The 20,391-nt window shown below is 40.0% G+C and overlaps 1 protein-coding gene across 6 annotated transcripts in view; it reads right to left on the bottom strand.

The window, feature by feature from the left end:
- Positions 1 to 20,391, bottom strand: part of Pde1c (phosphodiesterase 1C) — a 530,439-nt gene that overhangs the window by 51,840 nt on the left and 458,208 nt on the right. For all 6 annotated transcript variants that reach the window (XR_009590708.1, XM_060379957.1, XM_060379959.1 and 3 more), the window contains 4 exons: positions 17,578 to 17,659; positions 14,524 to 14,644; positions 12,415 to 12,590; positions 2,818 to 3,045 (listed from right to left, as the gene is read on the bottom strand). Coding sequence is in view for 5 of the 6 variants with exons in the window: in XM_060379957.1 (XP_060235940.1) it covers positions 2,818 to 3,045; positions 12,415 to 12,590; positions 14,524 to 14,644; positions 17,578 to 17,659 (607 nt within the window). In the remaining variant the exon portion in view is untranslated. The remainder of the gene's footprint in view (positions 1 to 2,817; positions 3,046 to 12,414; positions 12,591 to 14,523; positions 14,645 to 17,577; positions 17,660 to 20,391) is intronic.

The raw sequence follows: 20,391 nt of genomic DNA, 5'->3' as shown, positions 1-20,391 counted from the left end.
GTTTTGGGCCAATGTGGTCAGCCACTGTAGAGCCAGTGACATTTTACTGGCACCTCGCCAGTATGTAGAAATGACATACCCATATCTACATATTGTCTGTGGCAATTTTTATTTTGTAACAACATTGTTGAATGGGTGTGGCTGAGAAAAGTTTCTTAGAAATATTGCTTATGTGGTCATAGGCAATACTACTAACAGAACAAGGAGATTTCCCTCGTTGGGGATAGTCACCGTTGCGGATCTGTTGGTAAGAGGAGCAACACTGATCAGGAGGGATGCTTTGCACCAGCCTTATTTCCAGGTTTCTGATATTTTCCTTACTAGTTTTACTAATGGAGCCTTTCTTTTTTGCCTGCATTCAGCCAGGAATACTTTATGACTCAAATACTGTGAAGTCACAGAAGCAAGAAGATCATAGCAATAAGTGCAGTGAGGAGAGGTGGCAAAGTACTTGGTACATATGCATTGAAATCTTATAACAACCCCCTTGTGAAGGAGCCACAGTGGAGAGTGGAGGAATGCACCACAGATGCCTCCTTCAAGTCAGAGACTAACCAACCTCACATTAAGGCGTTCCTTGGCAGCAACGTAGCCATAAGGGTAAATGCTAGCCAGTCCATCTGTGTCACACAGAGTGAACTGCCACCAGCACACATTCCAGACATGCTTCTGGCCTGACCCCAGATGTGTATTATCATAACCAGTGAAGCAATAACAGGCCATGTATATGGCCCTGATTCCAGAGGCCCAGGTCTAGAATATGATCTCTGAAGGCTCCCTGAGACACTCACACTGTTGGCTCTCTGTTGGCTCACACTAATGGCTCTCTATTGCCATTTTCACTTTAAAGGCCTTTTGTTTATAGATCTAGGAAGAAATACTAGGATAATTTGAGGGTATTTTTGGTTATATATTCTATAGAGTATATACATTTAATTTGACTAATATAATTAAATGAATTAAGCTAAACTAGTTAAATAAATTAGGAATCAACTAACTTGTAAGGTTTGCCTTTACTCTTAATTCTGAAATGAGAGAGACAGAATGGCTGGAAGGACTAAGAAGGGATGTTTGGGTCTGTTCAGGACTGGTTTAAGTGGAAGACATGATTATTATCCTTTGAATCACCAGTGAACCAAAAAGAGTTCCTCAGATTCCTATGAAGGAGCCCAACTTTTAAGAATGTTAGAGATTGACTGAGCATCTCAAGTCCTATGGTTAAATTAGTCCTTGGCAGTTTTCCACAATTCATCTTCCTCAGATGAACTTTGAATCTTCACACTCCTCATGGTCTGTGAAGTCCAAAGATTTACCATCTGACCCATTACAGAAAGTGTGTACCATCCCTGTCTTCTGGACAGCAGACAGGGCTCTGCATTCCCCTCATCTCCACCTCTTTCTAGTAGCACTGGGAGTGACAGGTAGTAAGCAAGAGCTGGCTATGGAACAGAGAATGTGGATTCCCAAAGCCAAGGATCTCTATTTGGTGATTTTTTTAAGTCTTTTAATTTTTGAGTTTCAATTTTTCATCTGTAACATGAAACTATGTTTATATTAGAATCTGTATGTGTACCTGTGTATACATGTATATGCAGGTAGGTACATGGAAGCACATGTATGTACATTCCTATGGAGGCCAGAACTCAACTTTGGGTGTTTTTCAGGCACCCTCAAACTTATATTTTGATTCAGAGCCTCTTACTATCTTGGCAACCATGATTATTACTGAAATCTCAGAGGAGGCTGAACAGGCTTGAATATAGTTTACACAGAGATAGAAAGGTTATACAGTTTAAAGTCTCCAAGAAGGGAGAAGAGTTGTGACTTGAATCCATATCTGTTTGCAAAGTTGTCTTCTTCTCCAGTCATAGCGTGACATTTGTAAACTCTACTTTCTGTCTATCTGTAAACAAAGGAACTGATTCCATGCCTTGACACTATCTTAGCCTCCTTGGCTGAGAAGCTTCTCTCCCACCGGACCCACAAACTAAAACTTTGAGAAACCAGAAACCACCTTCTTCTGAAGGCATCTCAACTACTTTCCTCATTTCACTACCTCAACGGCCAACAACCATCTCTTCCTTAATGTAGGAGTCTTGGGCATTTTGTCTGCTGCTTTCCTCTCCCTCATCTCTGCATGATGTGCACATTCCTTTAGAATTACATTTGAGCATGTCTACATCACCATAACATGACAGATGTCCCATAGCCTTCCCACTCCTAATACAGAGCCTCTGGACCTAATACAGAGTTGACATAAAGTTGTTAATAAATGTCCACTTCATTGAATATAAGAACTCACCAGTTGCCTGAAAATGATGGTGGCTTCTTGCCCTCAGTTCACCTGGACTATTTGATTTTAGAACTGGAAATCTGTATCCCAGGAACCCTTCATCTACAGCCAACCCAGGCTGACTTGATCATTTAATGTCTGTGGTTAGGCCCATGTCAATACATAGATACACAACATGGGAACAGGCCTCCTGCTGCCTGGAGCCTGGCCTGGTTAAAAATGGTGGAATATGTATTTGGGAAGGTTGACTTTTCAATACTCATTTTAGCATTTAGCAACTCAGGCTGTGCTAAACCTGTTAATAGAAATTTATATCACCAGGGCATCAGGGAAAGATCAGAAAAGTGTGTGCTCTTTCAGAAAGAAAGGTAAGCTAAGCTGGTGGCCATAGGACAGGATCCTGAGTCTATCTCTAGAGCAATGGGGAGCCATGTTAGCTGCCAGCAAAGGGAAAGTAACACCAGTTTCAATTTGCCACATCATTATCACCCCAAAGAGAGCCTTTTCCAGGCAGCCCTTCTCACCATTCTGCTGCTTTTCTCCTGCCTTGTCACCTTTGGGGTTCTTTCCACGAGGGTTGTCACCCTTGTTTGTACGCGTTCCATTGACTTGACTCTTTGCTTCTCCTGATGTCTTTTTCTCAGCTTTGCTGGCTGTGCCTTGTTCAGCTTGGCCTTTGGCCTCCAATTCCTTCTGCTTTTCCTCAGCAGCCAGGCGGGCCTTCTCTTCAGCTTCCTTCTTGGCTTTCTCCTCTGTATCCACAGCAATGAGAGAAGACAGAGAAAGAGAAAGAAAGGTCCACTGTTAGCAAAACTGCCTGTTTGGAAAAATAACCAACAACAATGATGTTCATGGGAACCAGTCCACTGAAATGGTGTAGGGGGTTTATTGAACATGTTATTTTCTTGGTTAATTCAAGTCAGATTTACATGTGTGTTTAGAATATCAATAAGATAGGACACTTGTAAAAGTACTGAGTTAGAGGAGGGTACCAGACAACATAATCATGGCAACGTAACAGGGATGACATGCACACTGCTGTTCTCACTGCTGTTAATCTTTAGCGAGTATGTCCTGATGCCAGTTACTATGGTCAGAAGTCTTCAAAGTTTGTTTCCATTCACCTTAAGATTTCCTTGTCACCCCATGTTATCGTCACATTGTAATCAAGGCAAAGAGACAAATACCGTCATTTGATGAAGTTTGCTTGGAACCCAGAACATTTACATTGACAAGTGGCAATGGACAAAAAGTCAGAGCAAATAACCATCACTAGAAGAATACAAACTCAAGGCAGAGTTTATGAAGTTAAAACTAGGAAGGGGTAGGTTATCTCTCCCCAAACTAAGAGAAAACTCCAAACTTGATGCCGAGGATCTGGCAACAAGCATGACAGAAGCATGAAAATGGTTATAATGAAGTAAGCAAATGGCTGAGATGATTTTGAGCATTGAAAGAATACTGTAGTAATTGAATACAAAGAGACAGGAAAAGATGAAACATAGTCAGCACAAGGCAGGAAGTGGCTTTAGACAGTGGAGTGGAGAAGGCTTTCTTGAGAAAACAGCATTTGACCAAATCCTGAGTGATGGGAAGCAGACCAAGAAATGAAATCCTGTAGAAACTTTAGTATGGAAGAAACTAAACATATAAATGCCACAAGAGAAACATGTTTGTTGTGTTCATGGATGTCAAACTGGTCCCCAAAAGGAGATTTGTCATAGTAAAAATGGAATAACCAAGGACAAGTACAGATCACATAAGAGAGGATGGAGGGCAAATAATAGGTCTGGAGTGAAGAGAAAAAATACATATATTATATATGTTATATATATTATATATATATTAAAGCCCCCTAACATAGCCAAATCCCCTGGAAGGGACTCTCCATATGGAGCTCATTCTAAAGATATATCTTTAGCTTCCTCTGCAAAAAGCATGATTGTATTTTTCTCTAGATAAGTGATAAACGTCTTACCTCTCATTACCAGAGGCTCTCTGTCTTCCCCCTTGGGTTAGTCTGGTTCTTTGAACATTTTCATGTAGTATGATTGCTTTAACCTAATAAATGTTTATTATATGATATTTTCTTTTGTGTTAGCTGTTAAAGAATTTGAGGTCTTGGACAGGCCCAGTTGTTAGGTTCACATAACTCTATGATTTGTATGTTATGGATGTTCATGGTGCCTGGCTTTATTTTTACTTTCCAGGCCTTGCATTCATTTATACCACTTCTCTTTTTTTTAATATAGTATGACATTTTTATCCATCATTTCATTGATCCAGCATCCATCCATCTCTAACCCATTCATTCTTTCATCCAAATCAATGACCTGGACTCATCTCAAATAAATTAAATCAGATTCTAAAAGGAGAGGGATAAGGATAGGCTATCTCACATCTTCCCTCAGGACCTTTGGCACACAGCAAGTACTAGGAAGTTCTGCTGTGAAGTCTAAGTATTTGCCATTTAGTGTGTTGGTCTGTCTCTTCAATAAGCTGTTTTACAATTTACAATGAAAAGGTATAAAAGTATTTCTTTATATAGAACAATCATAACCACATGTAGTATAATGTGTGTTTTGACTTCCACAGAAATGTACACTAAAAAGTGAAAGAATACCCTTTAAACCATGGTTGCCAAGCATAGGGCAGTCCTGGAACATTCATTCCTGTTTCCTTATACCTTTAGGTGCTTTGAGGATAGGGCCAAATGTCATGTTCACCACTATATACTATGCTTGGCATAGTATATAGAACACATGTGCTCCTGAGGTTTTGATGAAGCCCTGAGATGTTGTTCATGCATACAATTTACATGAACTACCAATATAACCCAACACCTTAGCCTGATAGAACACCAATGTATGCAGAGTCTCTGGTCCAATTCCAAAAGGAATATTTGGCAAACATTAGCTTCCTTGACTTATAATACAGATAAATAAAAAGTTACTGTTTTTTCCTCCTGCTATCAGTGCCTTTCTCAGCCATCATTAGAGAAGCTTCCTACTGTGGTGGGAACCACAGCCAGGTATCACGCAGAGTGAGAGACCTTGGAACATGAAGCCCTAAATGGGATGGCTCCATCAAATCCCTTCCCTCAAGGCTCAGGAGGAGCCAGAAAGAGTGTAAGAGCCAGAGGGCATAGAGGACACGAAGAAAACAATTCTCTCTAACTCAACATGAACAAAGTTTATACACACTCACAGAGACTGTAGGCAAATACTTTGCCTACAACAGTCTTTTCCAGGTCCTTTTGTCTATATTATGGCTCCTACTTTATTAATTTTATGGGATTCCTGAATGTAAGAATGGGTAGTTCTCTGATGCTTGTACCTTTACTCGGGCTCCTGTCCTTCTTTTTTGTTTGTCTTGTCCAACCCCAATGTGATAGCTTTTATTTTATCTTATTAGATTTTATTTTGTTATGTTAAAAAAGATGACTGTTTTTATTGTACAGAGGGAAATAGAAGCAAGAAGAGGCAGAGTCATTCATATATAGAATGTGCTATCAGGGAAGATTAGCTATGGCTACCTTCACAGAATCCTTACTGAATACAAGGCAAACTTCCAACACTCAAAATATCTCCAAGCTGAAAATAATTTAAATAAAATCTGAAGCTGTTAAACTTTAGTTTACTATGAAAGACCATAAAATATTATCTTAGAAAGAAAAACTCATTTGACAACTGAGTCAGACCAATTTTCTATGGGAGACATAGAAAAACAACTGAGAAGAAGGGGAGGAAACATTTGGAAGGCAAATCTGTTTTTGCTCAAGTGCAGCTGACATGAAAAAGTTATTTTAAATTAACAAACAGCAGTTCTTATTACATTATGATCAAATCAGATATGATCCTAGCTCACAGTATGAGTCCCTTCTTTGCAACAACCTTCTAGTAAACTCTAGCCATGATCCCACAATTCTCTTTGGCTTGTCCAATCACCTTCTGCCTCTCTTGCTTGTGCAAGTGTCATCAACCAGACTACACAAAGGGATAATACTAAAGCTAGACAATAGCAAACATACATAAGACTAAATTACATCTACAAGAGGTAGGAAATAGGAATCTAACTAGTCAACATAAGCATATATATATATATATATATATATATATATATATGTCAATTCCACTCCATACAGAAACAAGGAGGTCACTGAGAGCATGCCTAAGAGCTCAGAAGGTGTTCTTCTAGCAGCTGAGAGAAAATTTCAATCAATATTAAAAATCCAAAACCGAGAAAATATGTCAGTAATACATAGTGAAAGTATAATTGTTCAAATTGTAATGGATGTTGAAGATAAAAAACTTAGGTAATTATTTTAAAATAATGTTCTGGCCTGGAGACTTGATTCGGTGGTTAAAAGCACTTGCTGCTCTCACAGAAGAACATGTGTTGGCCTACCCTCACCCCTAACTCCATTCAGGAATCATTTCGAGGGGACCAGGCTCTCTCTTTAGATCCTTGAGAGCACCAGGCATGCACATGGTGCAAGACATATACACGGTCAGAACACGCAAGTACAAAAATAAATCCAGTAGTTAAAGAAAAATGCACAAAGTTAAACTGAAAGGGAAACAACACAGCTTTTCCAATCACTAGGCTGGAAACTTCATAGTATTCAACAAAAGCCAAGTGATAATAAGCAAACAAAAATGAATTCCCCAACAAGTGCAGAGGTTTTCACTATATATTGTGTATGATATATTATCGTGTTTATTGGGACTCACTGTCCCATAAAGAAACTTAAAGCAAGCGTATGGGAGAGTAGACGTAGGTGGTATAACCAGAGACTCACTAAAGTAAATGGCACATGACAAACAGGAACTGGGTAGAAACTGCAGGATACTTTGACAACTAAAGTACTATCTATATGTAAAAACCATTAGCTCAACCATGTTCGTAGCAGCTTTATTTGTAATAGCCAGAATCTGGAAACAACCCAGATGTCTCTCAACTGAAGAATGGATACAGAAATTGTGGTACATTTACACAATGGAATACTACTCAACAAGGAAATAATGAAATTTCCAGGCAAATGGTGGGAACTAGAAAAGGTCATCCTGAGTGAGGTATCCCAGAAGCAGAAAGAAACACACACACACACGGTATATACTCACTTATAAGTGAATATTAGACATATAGCATATTAAAATCTGTACACCTAAAGAAGCTAAGCAAGAAGGAGAACCTTGGGATAGACATCAGAAGGTGCAAACAAAGAACAAGACAGGAGGTCTCTGAAAGACTCTACCCAGCAGGGTATTAAAGCAGATGCTGAGACTCATAGCCAAAATTTGGGCAGAGTGCAGGGAATCTTATGAAAGAAGGGAGAGATAGAAAGATCTGGAAGAGTCTGGGGCTTCACAAGAACAACAGAGCCAAAATATCTGGGCCCAGGGGTCTTTTTCTGAGACTGATACTCCAAACAAGTACCATTCATGGAGATAACCTAGAACCCCAGCACAAATGTAGCCCGTGGCAACTCAGTCTCCAAGTGGGCTCCCTAGTAAAAAGAACAGGAACTGTTTCTGACATGAACTCAGTAGCTGGCTCTTTGATAACCTCACCCTGAGTGGGGGGACAGCCTTACCAGGCCACAGAGGAAGACAATGAAAGACAGTCATGATGAGACCTGATAGGCTAGGTTCAGAGGGAAGGGGAGGAGGACTTCCCCTATCAGTGTTCTGGGGAAGGGGCATGGGAAGAGATGAGGGAGGAAGGGAGGGCAGGATTGGCAAGGGACAAGGGTGGGGCCTACAGCTGGGATACAAAGTGAATAAACTGTAATAAATAAAAAATTATATTTAAGAAATCATTATGTAAAAATATCATTTGTAATTATATATAAAATCATTATGAATCATCAATAAGAATGTAGATATCTTAACGGGAAATGATAGTAGAGAGAAATAGACAGTTTTATTGTTCTTGTATCTGAGGGAAAAAAAAAAAAAAAACATGGTTTTTAAAAAGAGCCAGAGGGGAATTTGGTGTGAAAATATTTTAAAGTTCTTATCCTGTTGACAGAAGAATCCTATGCAGTCTTTTAAACTTTCACATTTATAAAAATATGAAATGCAGCAATGGCCTGGTACCCTAACACTCAATAGCACAATCATTGTATGAGATACAGTATCTGGGGACAACATTACATCAGAATATCCAGCAACAGGACAGGAAGTACACAGCAGGAAAAAAGCAGTAGACTGTAGGTGGCACTGCATTATAAACCTGACTTGTGGAGCAAAGTTTACTGTATCTTTATGCAGCTGAGCAAAACTAGGTTGGTTCAGAGTATCGGCAAGGGTTATTGACATTTGGATAGGGTGAAATGATTTTGTTTCCTTCTGCACATATATTTTAAAAAGTTCAGCATTTGCTGTCTAAACTTATTATTCCATTAGCAGGCAATCAATGTGTAAAAAGTACTAAATACAGTGTATAAATTAATAAATATAAATACAGACTAAAATTATCAAATTTTGTACCATAAATTTTAGAGTGAAAATGATACTTGACCTAGAAGAAAAACTATTCAAAATACAAATTAACTCTTTCCTAATAATTTGTTGGTTCTGGTCCACATAACTTTGTAAGGTTGGATAACGTAACCTAAACTTTATCCCATTCCCTAACAATATGTGTACACATGTCCCTGGAAGGGAGCTTGTCTCAAAATTAGAGTCCTTTTGGAAAGGAAAAAATCAGTAATAAGAACATCTTGAGATTATTTATTCAAATTGACCATTACCAATGTAACTGAAAACCAGATTTCTCCTTCATATTAGTTGGTCCATGAACAGCACCACTTTGAGACTGAAAGGGTGAGCTCACTTGAATGACACTATCACAACCAGTGTTTTAACGCTGTCACACGCAGCCAACCTTCCTCTCTAGTGTATTTAAATAGCAGCTACCTCTTACCAAGCACAAACTGGGCCAGCTTTGCTCCGAGTACTTTTCCGTGTATTCTTCAGTTCTTGGTACTAACCCTGAAATGTACATGACTGTGTCCAGAACAGAGTCTCAAAGAACCTCCCAGAATGAAACCAAGCAAGTGGAGATTCAGATTTCCATTTCTCTGCTAACTAAATGTGGTCCCCATAGCTAAGCTACATGACCCTAAGTATCTATAACGTAGGGGCTGAAGCTTGTTTGTTGTAGGATATTTAATCCTATTGCGAACCCAGAAACTGTAAACTGAAAAACCCTGTTTTTTTGTTTTGTGTGGTTGAGCCCTCTCACACACCTTTAATCTAAGAACTTTTTATTGTAAGCAGGTGATTATAGTGTGGTTCACACAGCCCTGGCACACAACTTTAATCCAAGAGCTTCTGTACACAGGATTTAAAAAAGTTAACCCTTGGTCAAGATGTGGAGCAAGAAACCAGCTGGCAGAGATTAAAGAGTAGGGGGGACTTTGAGTTGAGGGGAATTTAATACAGTGTGGAAAAGAAGAAAGAGCTTTTAGCTTAAGCTTTAGCATTAGCTTAATCTCTTTGGACTTTGAGCTAGCAAGCCTTTGGCCTTGGGTTTTTTTGGCCTTTTCTTCCTGGGCTGTCAGTTGAGCTAGTGAGGTGTTTGTTTTTGTTTTTGTTTTTGTTTTCCATCTGGACCTGAGCTGAGAAGGAAGGTCAACTAGGTGATTTCTCTGCCTCTCTGAACTAGCAGGTTTTCACCCCAGCATCTGACTCCTGCATCTTTATTGGTAAAATAGAATGGTTAGGATTTTCATTTTTGTTTATAACAATACTTGTTCCTTTTGCTTTAGTGTGCACATTATCTTTTTTCTTTTATATGTGTGTATGCATCTATGTGTGTTTGTATATGTGTGTAATTTCCTTAAGTACTATCCACCCCTACCCCAAGACAGGGTATCTCACTGATGTTCATGTGGGCTAGGCTGGCTGGCAGTGAGCCCAAGTAAACAGTCTCTGCCCTCCCACCACTGGGATTACAAATACTACCAGGAAAGTTTCTTACCATGTGGGTTATCTTCTCTGCCCCTCCTGTTCCTATTTTTAACATCCTTCAGCAAATCCCAGTGTCCTTCAAATACTACCCACTGGAAGTCTTCCCAAAGGCCCCAAGCACAGTTAGGGACAAGTCCCTTCATGCTGCTTAAAATAGTTTCTGTATCTCTACCTGCAAAGCTAGTGAAGTTCAAAATGATGAGGTGTTTATCTATCCTTTTGAAAGGAACAGTTATTCTTTGGAAAAGAAGCCATCTAATGTTTCCCCAGGTGAATAGTTCAGAAGGTAATTTCAGTAATGAAGATAATTGCAAACAAATGATTTTGAATGACCTCTTTAAATTGTGTGTTGTCACAAACTGGATGTTCAAGTGTAATGATCATGGTATAGTGTTCTTCCAACGGTGCAGTAACCTGCCAACACGGAGGATTTAAATGCTTGAAGTATTTGAATAGACCCTGAATGCTTACAATTAAAATATAGAACAGGTGTTGGCTCCTTCCATAGCTCAGGGTACAACATCTGTCCCCAAATGATAATGCTTTCATTATGCCCCAAGAGCCCATAAATCTAACCCCCTTGCCTTACCTGCAATGTTTTGTTTTTGCAAGATTTTGATGGCAAGTGTCTGGTCTTTGAAATAATCCAGCTACGGGGGGGGGGGGGGCGGGGGGGCGGGAGGGCACAGAACCTGCAGCTCTAATGTTAGGACTTAGAGTTGTCCCCTAGCTTTCATACACTGAAACCTCAATCCCAAATTTAAATGCTGATTGGAAGTGGGAACTTTGGGGCATAATGAGGACTAGGCCAGATCCTGAGGGTAGGGCCTCCATAGAGATTCAAGTTTGTACACTGGCTCTGTCTCTTCACAGGTTTGCCTTCTGCCAGGAAGCAAGCAGACTAGGTACCAACATCAGTCTCTTGATTCTTTGTAAACTAGTGAGTATCAAATATTTTGTTATAGCAACAGAAAATACACCCAAATATTGACCCTCGTACCCTCTTTCTGTATATGTTGACACAGGCAGTATAACAGTGCAAGTGCTGTTTAAGGACAAAGTCTCAAGAACCTTGGCTGCTCTGAGGGTTTGGGGCTCAGGGATGTTGATAATAAGTACAAGGTCTTGACTGAGTTCTTTCTTACCCATTGTATCAAGCTCTAACATAAGAGCCCCTTCCTATGAACCCAGCGGATGGGGATATCCATGACATCCTTTGGCACTGGGCATGGAATCTAGAAAATGGAAAGCATACAACAGGTACCAACAGACACTGACTGCTATTGAAGGCTCACCTCTGCAAAGCCCACTGCCAGTAAGCCCCATCACTGAATGTCAAGAGCCACATCACATCTTTGAAACCTGAGATCTGGCATCACAGATTCACATTATTCATAGCAGCCTCAGGCTGCCTGTGTGCATGTGCCTCTCCACCTAAATAGTTTGATCATGTCATGTGTGCCAATCATGCTCAGTAATGAAAGCAAACACGGATATTTGAACTAAGCCATGAATTTTTATATTTTCTGAACATAATAGCTGGAGTCACAACTTTTCTGGTCTGACTTTGATGAGATTTGCTTCAGGAAATTTCAGTTTACTTATAAGCTATTATCACCTCTCAAAAAAACAAACCACCACCAACACAACAACAACAACAATCAGTTCCATGGTTGGAGCAATGAGTGGAGGAAAACCATGAATATGGCAGGAAGCTCCTTTTATTTTAACACAACAGGCAGTAGCAGTTGACAGAGCTTTACCAATGTGAATAAGAGCAGAAAGGTTTTATGTTGTGGCAGCTGGCATGAAGGGTAAAACAAGGTAGCCTAGCAGAGACCAGGTAGTAGTAACCCCAGCCCCTGTAGAAGTCCACACTGGGCAAAGAGGTTTAGCTGTGTTGCACAAAGGCACAGGAAGGATTGGCTTGGAGGTCAGCCATATTCTGCCATACAGCCAGTGTTTGAGAGAATGAGAACTGTCACATAGGAGTACCAGTACCCAGCATCCAGCGCCCCAGTCCCTGGAGCAATGTGCTATACCTAAAAGGCCCATGAATCCCAGCAGGTAACCACTTGCCTTCAAGTGAATACTGGATTTGCCTGGATAATATCAGCACAATCTTCCTGAAGAGCACATTACCTTTGGGGACCTTGGCCCGCCACCGCTCCCGATTGATGTGCACCACTTCAGTCCAAGTGGCTTTAAAACTCTTATAGTCAACAGGGATGACGGAGTTGTTGATGGGAGCACTTCCTTCTGAGCCAGAGCTCTTGACACCTGATCGCTTTGCATCTGATGAGTTGATGCTGTTCAAACTGGAAAACAGAAGAAATCACACCAAAGATGAGAGTTAGTGTCAGTGTCTGCAGCATGCAAACAGTGAGAAAGGCCACAGAAGACTGGGTAGTATTTCCTGAGTTGCCATCATGAAACTCCTTGGCCCTGGGGTTCATGGAGATTCTGTTTCACATATAGGATGGTATAAAATTTTAAGCTTTGGCAGGGATAAAAAAAAATACCAACACTGTGTGTTCATGTGTCCCAGCATTCCTTACTTCCTTCTGTGTTGACTTGGCATTCTCTTGTCTGGTAACTAGGATCCCCTGGCATTTGTTTGTTCTGTACTTTGAAATGAATAAATTTAAACTTGGACTTTTATTCCCTTCAGGATGAATCTACCTCCCATCACACTGCTCTCTTTTCCAAGCTAGTCAGCAAACTGATCCTTTTTTTCTAGTCCTTCCCTCCTCCTGGACTCAAGATCCTTCTAATTGTGTGTGTGTGTGTGTGTGTGTGTGTGTGTGTGTGTGTGTGTGTGTGCATGCACGTGCCAGGGCAGACATGCGTAAGTCACAGGACAATATCCAGGAAATTTTTCTTTTTTGACCATGTGGATCCTGAGGATCAAACTTGGATCATCATGCTTAAACACACTGAGCCATTTTATTTGCCTTTAGAATTTCTCTAATTTCAGTTTCTCAAGCTCAGAAAATGTAATGATTTCCTTTTGCTTCTTAGAGATGGTGGATGACCAAACCAAACCAACGATCTAATTTTAAATGGGATATGTTGCATGTATCAGAAGGTAACAGTCTTCTGATAAAGTATTGCATATTCCTAAATAGCTATAATAGGTACTGTAATGAACCAGATCCACTGAATGATGGTGAAGAATCATTAGAGTTCAGTTTAGCCAGTGCCTGAACAGCTAAGATGGTATGTGGAATTACCAAGGGCTTCACTCCTCATTTTTAGCATCATCGATATAGATTCATTCATCTTAAGCATCCTTAGTTAGTTCAATTGCACATCTAAAATCACCTGGGAAAAGAGTCTCAATGAGAAATTATCTATGTCAAGTTCATCAGTTTGCTTATCTGTAGACATGTATGTGGGCGATTATTTTGACTACATTAATTGATGTGGAAAGATGGAGCCCATTTTGGGACTTCCATGGGCTTAGGTCCTGGGCTGTATAAAAGAGAAGAAGGGGAACTGGATATAAATATCCATGCATTGAGTCTCTTTGCTCTTGAGTATGGATATGGCAGGTAGCTTCAGGTTCCTGCCTTGCCTCTCCTACAATGAAAGACCATAATTGGGAATTATAAACTAAATAAACTCTCCCTTATAGTTGCTTTTGTCAGTGTTTTAGCACAGCCACAGGGAATGAAAGTAGGGCGCTGAGCTGACTTGTCAGAGACTCTGCTGGTTAATAAGCAGTGGGGTCAGGATTTTAAGCCTGAACACCGGCTATAGAGCATGAACTTTTCCTGTTCTATTCTGATGTTCTTATGCTTTATGCTGTGACCCATAGCACCTGAAAAAAACTTAAGTTTGAGGCAATTTTATATATATATATATATATATATATATATATATATATATATATATATATAATCTGTGCTCCACTTTCTTCCTGAGTTTAGAAATGAACTTCAGCCTCATTTCTTGCAACAACTCTGATCAAAAACGTGTTTGTCTGAAGAACCAGGAACAAGGGCTGCCGGTGCACAGCAGGAGCAGTGTAGCAGTCAGTGCTACAGGAAGCAAAATCTGCAGACAGTGGGGGCATCCCACTCTGGCCTTGTACCACCAGTTATGGGCCAGCTTAGAGAGCACAGAGAGCATCATTTCCAAATCCTCCAGAAAAAAAAAAAGTAGGAAACGTACAGATCGTTGTGATACCATGAATGCCCTCCACAAGAGATTTGTGTCCCCACTCAGCTCTCAAACTTTCCTACTGACCTTGAGCGCCTCTGGCCTGTCCCACCAGTCTGGGAGCTTTCATCGATTAATGGACTCACAATCTTTTCGGTCATATCGGTGAGCACAGTGAAGGTGGGTTCCACAATAAAGTCAATGAAACCTATAGAGAAGCAACAGTTGCTAAGATAACAATATGCTATCTGAGGGACCAGCCCAGGTTTTCTACTAGAAACCTACTAGTCTTTCCTTAAAACAAACAAAAAACCCAAACCACCAAAGAAAACACCATATCTATGTTTGAGCTTCAAATCAACCAAGAGCAAGTTGGTCTCATTCTTATTGGATGTCATGAGACAGTTTCATTTCCCCTATATAATTTCCTTAGAACTTTTCAATAAGTGATTCAATTAAATGCTTAAAAAATATAATTTAACACACTGTGGTGTGTTTTGTAAAAGGTTGAAGATAAATAATGGAATCCAGCAGCCCTCAGGGAATTTATAGGTAAGATGTAATGGGCACAAAAATGACCCTTAGAGTTCCTGCAGGGTTAAAGGAGAAGCCCAGATGAAGGTTCCTAGGAAAAAAATAGAAGAGAATGGAGAGGAGGCATTTGCTCCTATAGAGACGAGTGAACAGGAGTGTAGAGGTTGTGATAATTGAGCTGAGCTCTGAAGAATTGGTGGCGAAAAAGATGTGGCTATTCACTCTGGGTGGAGGGGGCTTCAGAGGTAGGAAAGCATGCAGAAGGTGTCTGAGCAATGATTAGGTGTACTAATGCTTCAGACTTGGGGAAAAACAGCTTGGAGAGGCCAGTTATCCATAGATCGAGAAAGAAAGCTCCTGGGGTTTAGAATCAGAGGAGTCCTGGGCTAGCCTGAAGAATTGTGAGTATCTTTGTGACTTTTATTTTTATATTTAAATTTTCTTTACTACAGTCCATGCAGTAAGAAGCATGGGAAGACAGTGAGGAGGAAAACATGAGGAGGGAAAATCTTACTCAAACAGAAGGGAAGAAAGCAAGAACCAGAGCTGTTGTAAACTGGGTACCAAAGACACACACACTGCAGACAGGAGGTGGCTTTGCTCTAGGGGGATTCCTCCAGGAGGCTTCACCAATCAGGCAGAAGAAATGAAAGAAGGCAGAGGACAGGCTGCAAGCTGCTGACGTGAGACACAGGAGGCAGAACCAGATGGGAAGACTTGATAGTGAAGGGCTGAAACTGGGTTAGAGTCATTAATGAAATGACACCCTTTAAGATGGCCATGCTGAGGAGATAGCAAAAGTTGGCCTAGAGTTATTATCTTAATAATTTAAAAAACCTAGGTGATTATTTGTGACATACTGAGCAAAAATAACATATACACTGGTACTGACAGGGACTGCAGTAACTTATCCATAGCTCTATACAAGGAAGAAAATTAAATATTAACCAGGGGAGACTGCCCACTCCTCTGAGTGGGTGTCTGGAAGTGCAAGAATGAATCTTTAGTTTTCACATTACTAAGGGGATAGTGATATGGTGCTGATACTCAACAGAGAAGGATGCTAAATATCCGGTAATATAATCCACAAAATAAGAACTGTCCATCCAATAAAGAAACTCTGGTAACAAAATCTGTTTTGTAGTTCACTACAATTTAATTGTGAACTCAAACTTCAGTATTTGATGACACACAGAATTCTTTGGATATGACCCCATTTCTTACAGGAATGCATAAGCATGTGCTATTCTTGGCCCAATATAAAATCCCTGCCTAATTCTCTCTATAATGTCTCTTTATATATCTTATTCCCTACTCACTATTTCTGCCATACTAGAGCTATTGAGAATTCACTGACCATATTAAACACCTTTACTCACTCTGCTTTCTCTATCTCTCATCAGTAGTGTCATTTTATCCACATCTAACATGTACCACTATCTATCACGACTTGCCTAGCTCAACTGTGACCCTTTAATAAATTCTCTGTGGATCACGTAGGCCTAATAGCTTAATCACTGTCTTGGTATTCCATTGTTAAATGTTAAGAACTCAACCTTAGCACCCACAATGCTCTAATGCATTTTGTTTTCCTAACATTTCACTACTGTCTAAGAGTAGTTTAATAATATCTTTGAGAGCAAGTACCATGTCTAGTTAGTTTTGTTGTTGTTTTTGTTTATAGCATCTATTTTAATTCCTAGCAGAGCCAAGTACCTAACAGGAATCCAAGACATATATCATGATGAAACAAATGAAATAATGAATGATCACACAAAGTTCCAGCAGAGGCCAGGCGTCGTGGCACACATTTTTGGGCTTAGCACCTGGGAGCAAAAGGCAGGAAAGTCAAGAGACCAAGATCCTTAGCTATACAGTCAATTCATAGCTGACCTGGGCTCAAGGTTAATTTTGGCTAAATGGCCAATACGTGCCTAGCCTAGATTACATAAGACCATATTTCTGCTCCCAAAATGCACAAGTAGAAAAGGCAGCAATTCCTTATTAAATTGATTTTCTTTTTAGTGATAACACTCTTTTAAAGTAGAGTTCACTCATGACATTTACTTCATGTGTCACTGTTTTCCTCTCCAGGGTTTTGGTAATGTGTGTGTTATGATGGTACTTTTTCTCTTTTCTCTCTTTCTTTCTCTCTCTCTCTTTCTCTCTCTCTCTTTCTTTCTTTTGGGTATGGAAGAAAAGGAGTGAGGAAACCAAAACAACTTAAAAGAACCCCCATCCCAGAAAGAAGGGTAGTCCAAAATGCAGGCAGATGAAGCATCAAGAAGTGAAAAGGCTGAGGTGACTTCTAGTATTGAAGCATGATGGGGCTGAAGCAAAATGGGTTTTCTCCCTATGGTATTCATGGTTATCTTCTTGGGAAGTTGAGGCTCCATTTCCTTTTTGGAGGAATAATGGGGACCCCAGATCATATCTGTGTAATCTCTCCTAGAACCATCCACAGTCCAGAAGGATGACAGGACTCCACTCTGCCAGAGGCTGAGAGCAGTAAGCCAGAGCCCCAGGGGAAATCCTCTGAGCCCAGTTGCCCTATCCACCACATATCTGTCATCTGATGCCCCTTCCAAGCAGCTGGCAAATACCTACCCACTTGTGACTGAGCAACCATGGTTGACTTTCTGTCACACAGAGGAGAAAATGGCAACCCCAGCTCTGCTTCTCTGTCACCCTAGAAAAATAGAAGGTCACAATAAACAAAAGAACAGTGGGTTGAGCTGCCCAGATTTTATTTAGCAAACTTAGCTACCACTTAGGCCATTTATCTTTATTTTAATTATTACAATTAAATTGTATAATAAGTCCTGGTGAGGCCTGCTCCTCTAAACAAAAGACACCAAGAATTGGTGGCTTCCGGAGAGCAATCATTCCTTCTGAGTGCAAAGGCTCATGCTGTCCTAAAGAAAGCTTCAACTGGGCAGCAATCGGTTCCCCATGGAAAACCAGGCAGCAGTCCATGTGTCCTGTGGCCTAGAGCCAACACCACAGTTAAAATGGCGGTGTTCCCTGCAGTGTTCCTGTGGCTACCTGAGCTCTTATTCTAGTCCAGTGGTGAGCAGTATTCAAAAAGAAAATTCAAACTCACTGATGTGGCTTTGTCCCCCTAACATCACCTAACTAAAGACACACACAACAACAGTTACGTGCTTATGTGTTTCCAGTCCTACTGCTTTGTCTATGGCAAAAAGTGGACTAAAAAGAAGCAATTATTAGACAACAATACAGCATAATTGTTTGGCCAAAATATTCATCACAGCAGCCAAAAAGTGCCACTCTGACACAAACACTGTGGGATGGAGATGGCTTTTAAAAACATGAAGCAAAAGTTTGAACTTTCTGTCATGTGCAGAGGAAGGAGAAGAATATTTCCCACATCCATCAGTGGGCTGTGTGCTTTCTTTCTTTTTTTTTTTTGTAGGAAGAAACTCGCTCAGGATAACACCTGTGAGTCTGTGCTTGAATCCTGCCTTGTTGCTGTAGGGTGTACAATCCTAGGAAAGTTGCTGCCCTTTGCTATTTCACAGTTTTTCATGTGTTAAATGTGGGATAATAGTCCCAATCTAAAGTGCTTATCATGAGACAAAAATGACAAAAATACATACAAGCAAATAAAATAACCAAAAGAATTGTTGTTTCCATAGAAGTAGCCATATTTGAAGTCAAGCTTGAGAAACACCGTGAATTTGTTCCAGCTGGCACACTCTAATTGTAATGAACATTACCAGTAAGTTAGCTGCACTCAAAAAAAAAAAACAAACCTTAATAGCAAGCAGCAAAGACTGCATCAACACCTAAATGCCTATTTCTAAGTAATGCAAACAAGGAGTTAGATAAGAATTCTCGTAAAGGCATGAGGTAGATTTTTCAAGAGGGGGCTTTATATTGGTCAGGGATATTGCATACTATGAGAGCCTAATGCCTACAAAGAGCCAAAAATCACATGACACTAATTCAGCATTTACAAAGCAAAAATTCCACTACATTAAAAGGAAAAAAAAATTATCAAAATACCTCTCAGCCCAAGACAGCTCCCATATTTAAAAATTACCTATATAATCTAAGTTATTTAACTGATACAATGGAGAAGGCAGATCGCCGTGGCTGAACATAAAGCATGTCGGTCAAGTGGCCCCCGCCAGCACAATGGACTCAGCTCTGATGACTGCATAGATGAATGGGCTGGGAGGGAACGGGTCACTAAGGGCTCATCTTTAAAAGGTATACCTCTCGTTTTCCGAACTTTCTTCACTGGTTCTCTTGGCTTCCTGATGACCGTATGGGAGCAGCATTCTTTTGCCCTGACAGCCTACCATAATGTTTCTGCTTTGAGAGAGAGGCCTAAACATAAAAAGCCAGCTAATCGTGTACTGAACCCTCTGTAACAAGGAGTCCACATAAACCTTCCCTCTTTTACATTTATGTTCTTAGGCATTTTGTCACAGAAGCAGGAGATTAACCATCACACAGATACATCTGCTTGTACACTGAAAGAAAGATGCAAAAATTTTCTATGATCCACAGACGTTCACAAAATGCTACATAAATTTAATTTAAACTCTAAACAATGAAAAATGAAGAAATACATCACTGAAAATATAGATAAGTTTGGAAAATATTCTATTTGAAGTAACTCTCGGTTAAAAAAAAATTTGAAAGAATAGCTATTAAAGACTGCTCTATGTCAGAAGCAGCAAGCTTCCCAGAAATAAACAATCACTTCTCAGTTTTTGTTTTCTAAACAAGCAAAAATGAAAGCAAATGAAGTGACTATCAAACTCAGAGAGTTAAAGAAAATAAAAGTAAATGAAATGAACAAAGACAAAAACAGTCATTAAGGTATTGCCAAAGAAAAACAGAAGCACTAAAATAACAACACGATCTTGAAGAGGAGAAAGGGAAAAAAAATCAACAATATATATGAAATAAAACAAACAGAGGAGGAAACACCCACAGACACAGAAAAAAATGAGACTAATTGGCTAGATGTTTCCAAACTGTAAAAGTGCACAGCAGTACAAGGGAAACAAACCCAAAGCTTTTCAGGACAAGATGGATTTACCAAGGCAACATACTTCTTCAAAGTCAGTGTTTCATCTAAAAGCACCCCACGACTGTGCTGTGGATTTTGTAAAACATTGTTATGAAGCTGAAGATGGAACTCTCTCTCTCTCAGAAGAGCAAGAATGGCACAAGGGCTATCTTGTTATTTTGATATATAGCCTAAGTTTCAGAAAATAAATATTTAAAGGCTCTCTGGTTCTACTGAGGTTTCCCATGTGAACTGTCTAATCTTAAAGCCATCATTAAGATCTAGGGAAGCATCAGTCTCAAAAAAGACCCCTGGGCCCAGGTATTTTGGTTCTGTTACTCTCCTTGTGGAGCTACTGTTCCCTACAGGTATTT

Source organism: Meriones unguiculatus, chromosome 3 (genome assembly GCF_030254825.1).
Source record: "Meriones unguiculatus strain TT.TT164.6M chromosome 3, Bangor_MerUng_6.1, whole genome shotgun sequence".
NCBI classification, from domain to species: Eukaryota; Metazoa; Chordata; class Mammalia; order Rodentia; family Muridae; genus Meriones; species Meriones unguiculatus.
This window is presented reverse-complemented; position numbering and strand designations above follow the sequence as displayed.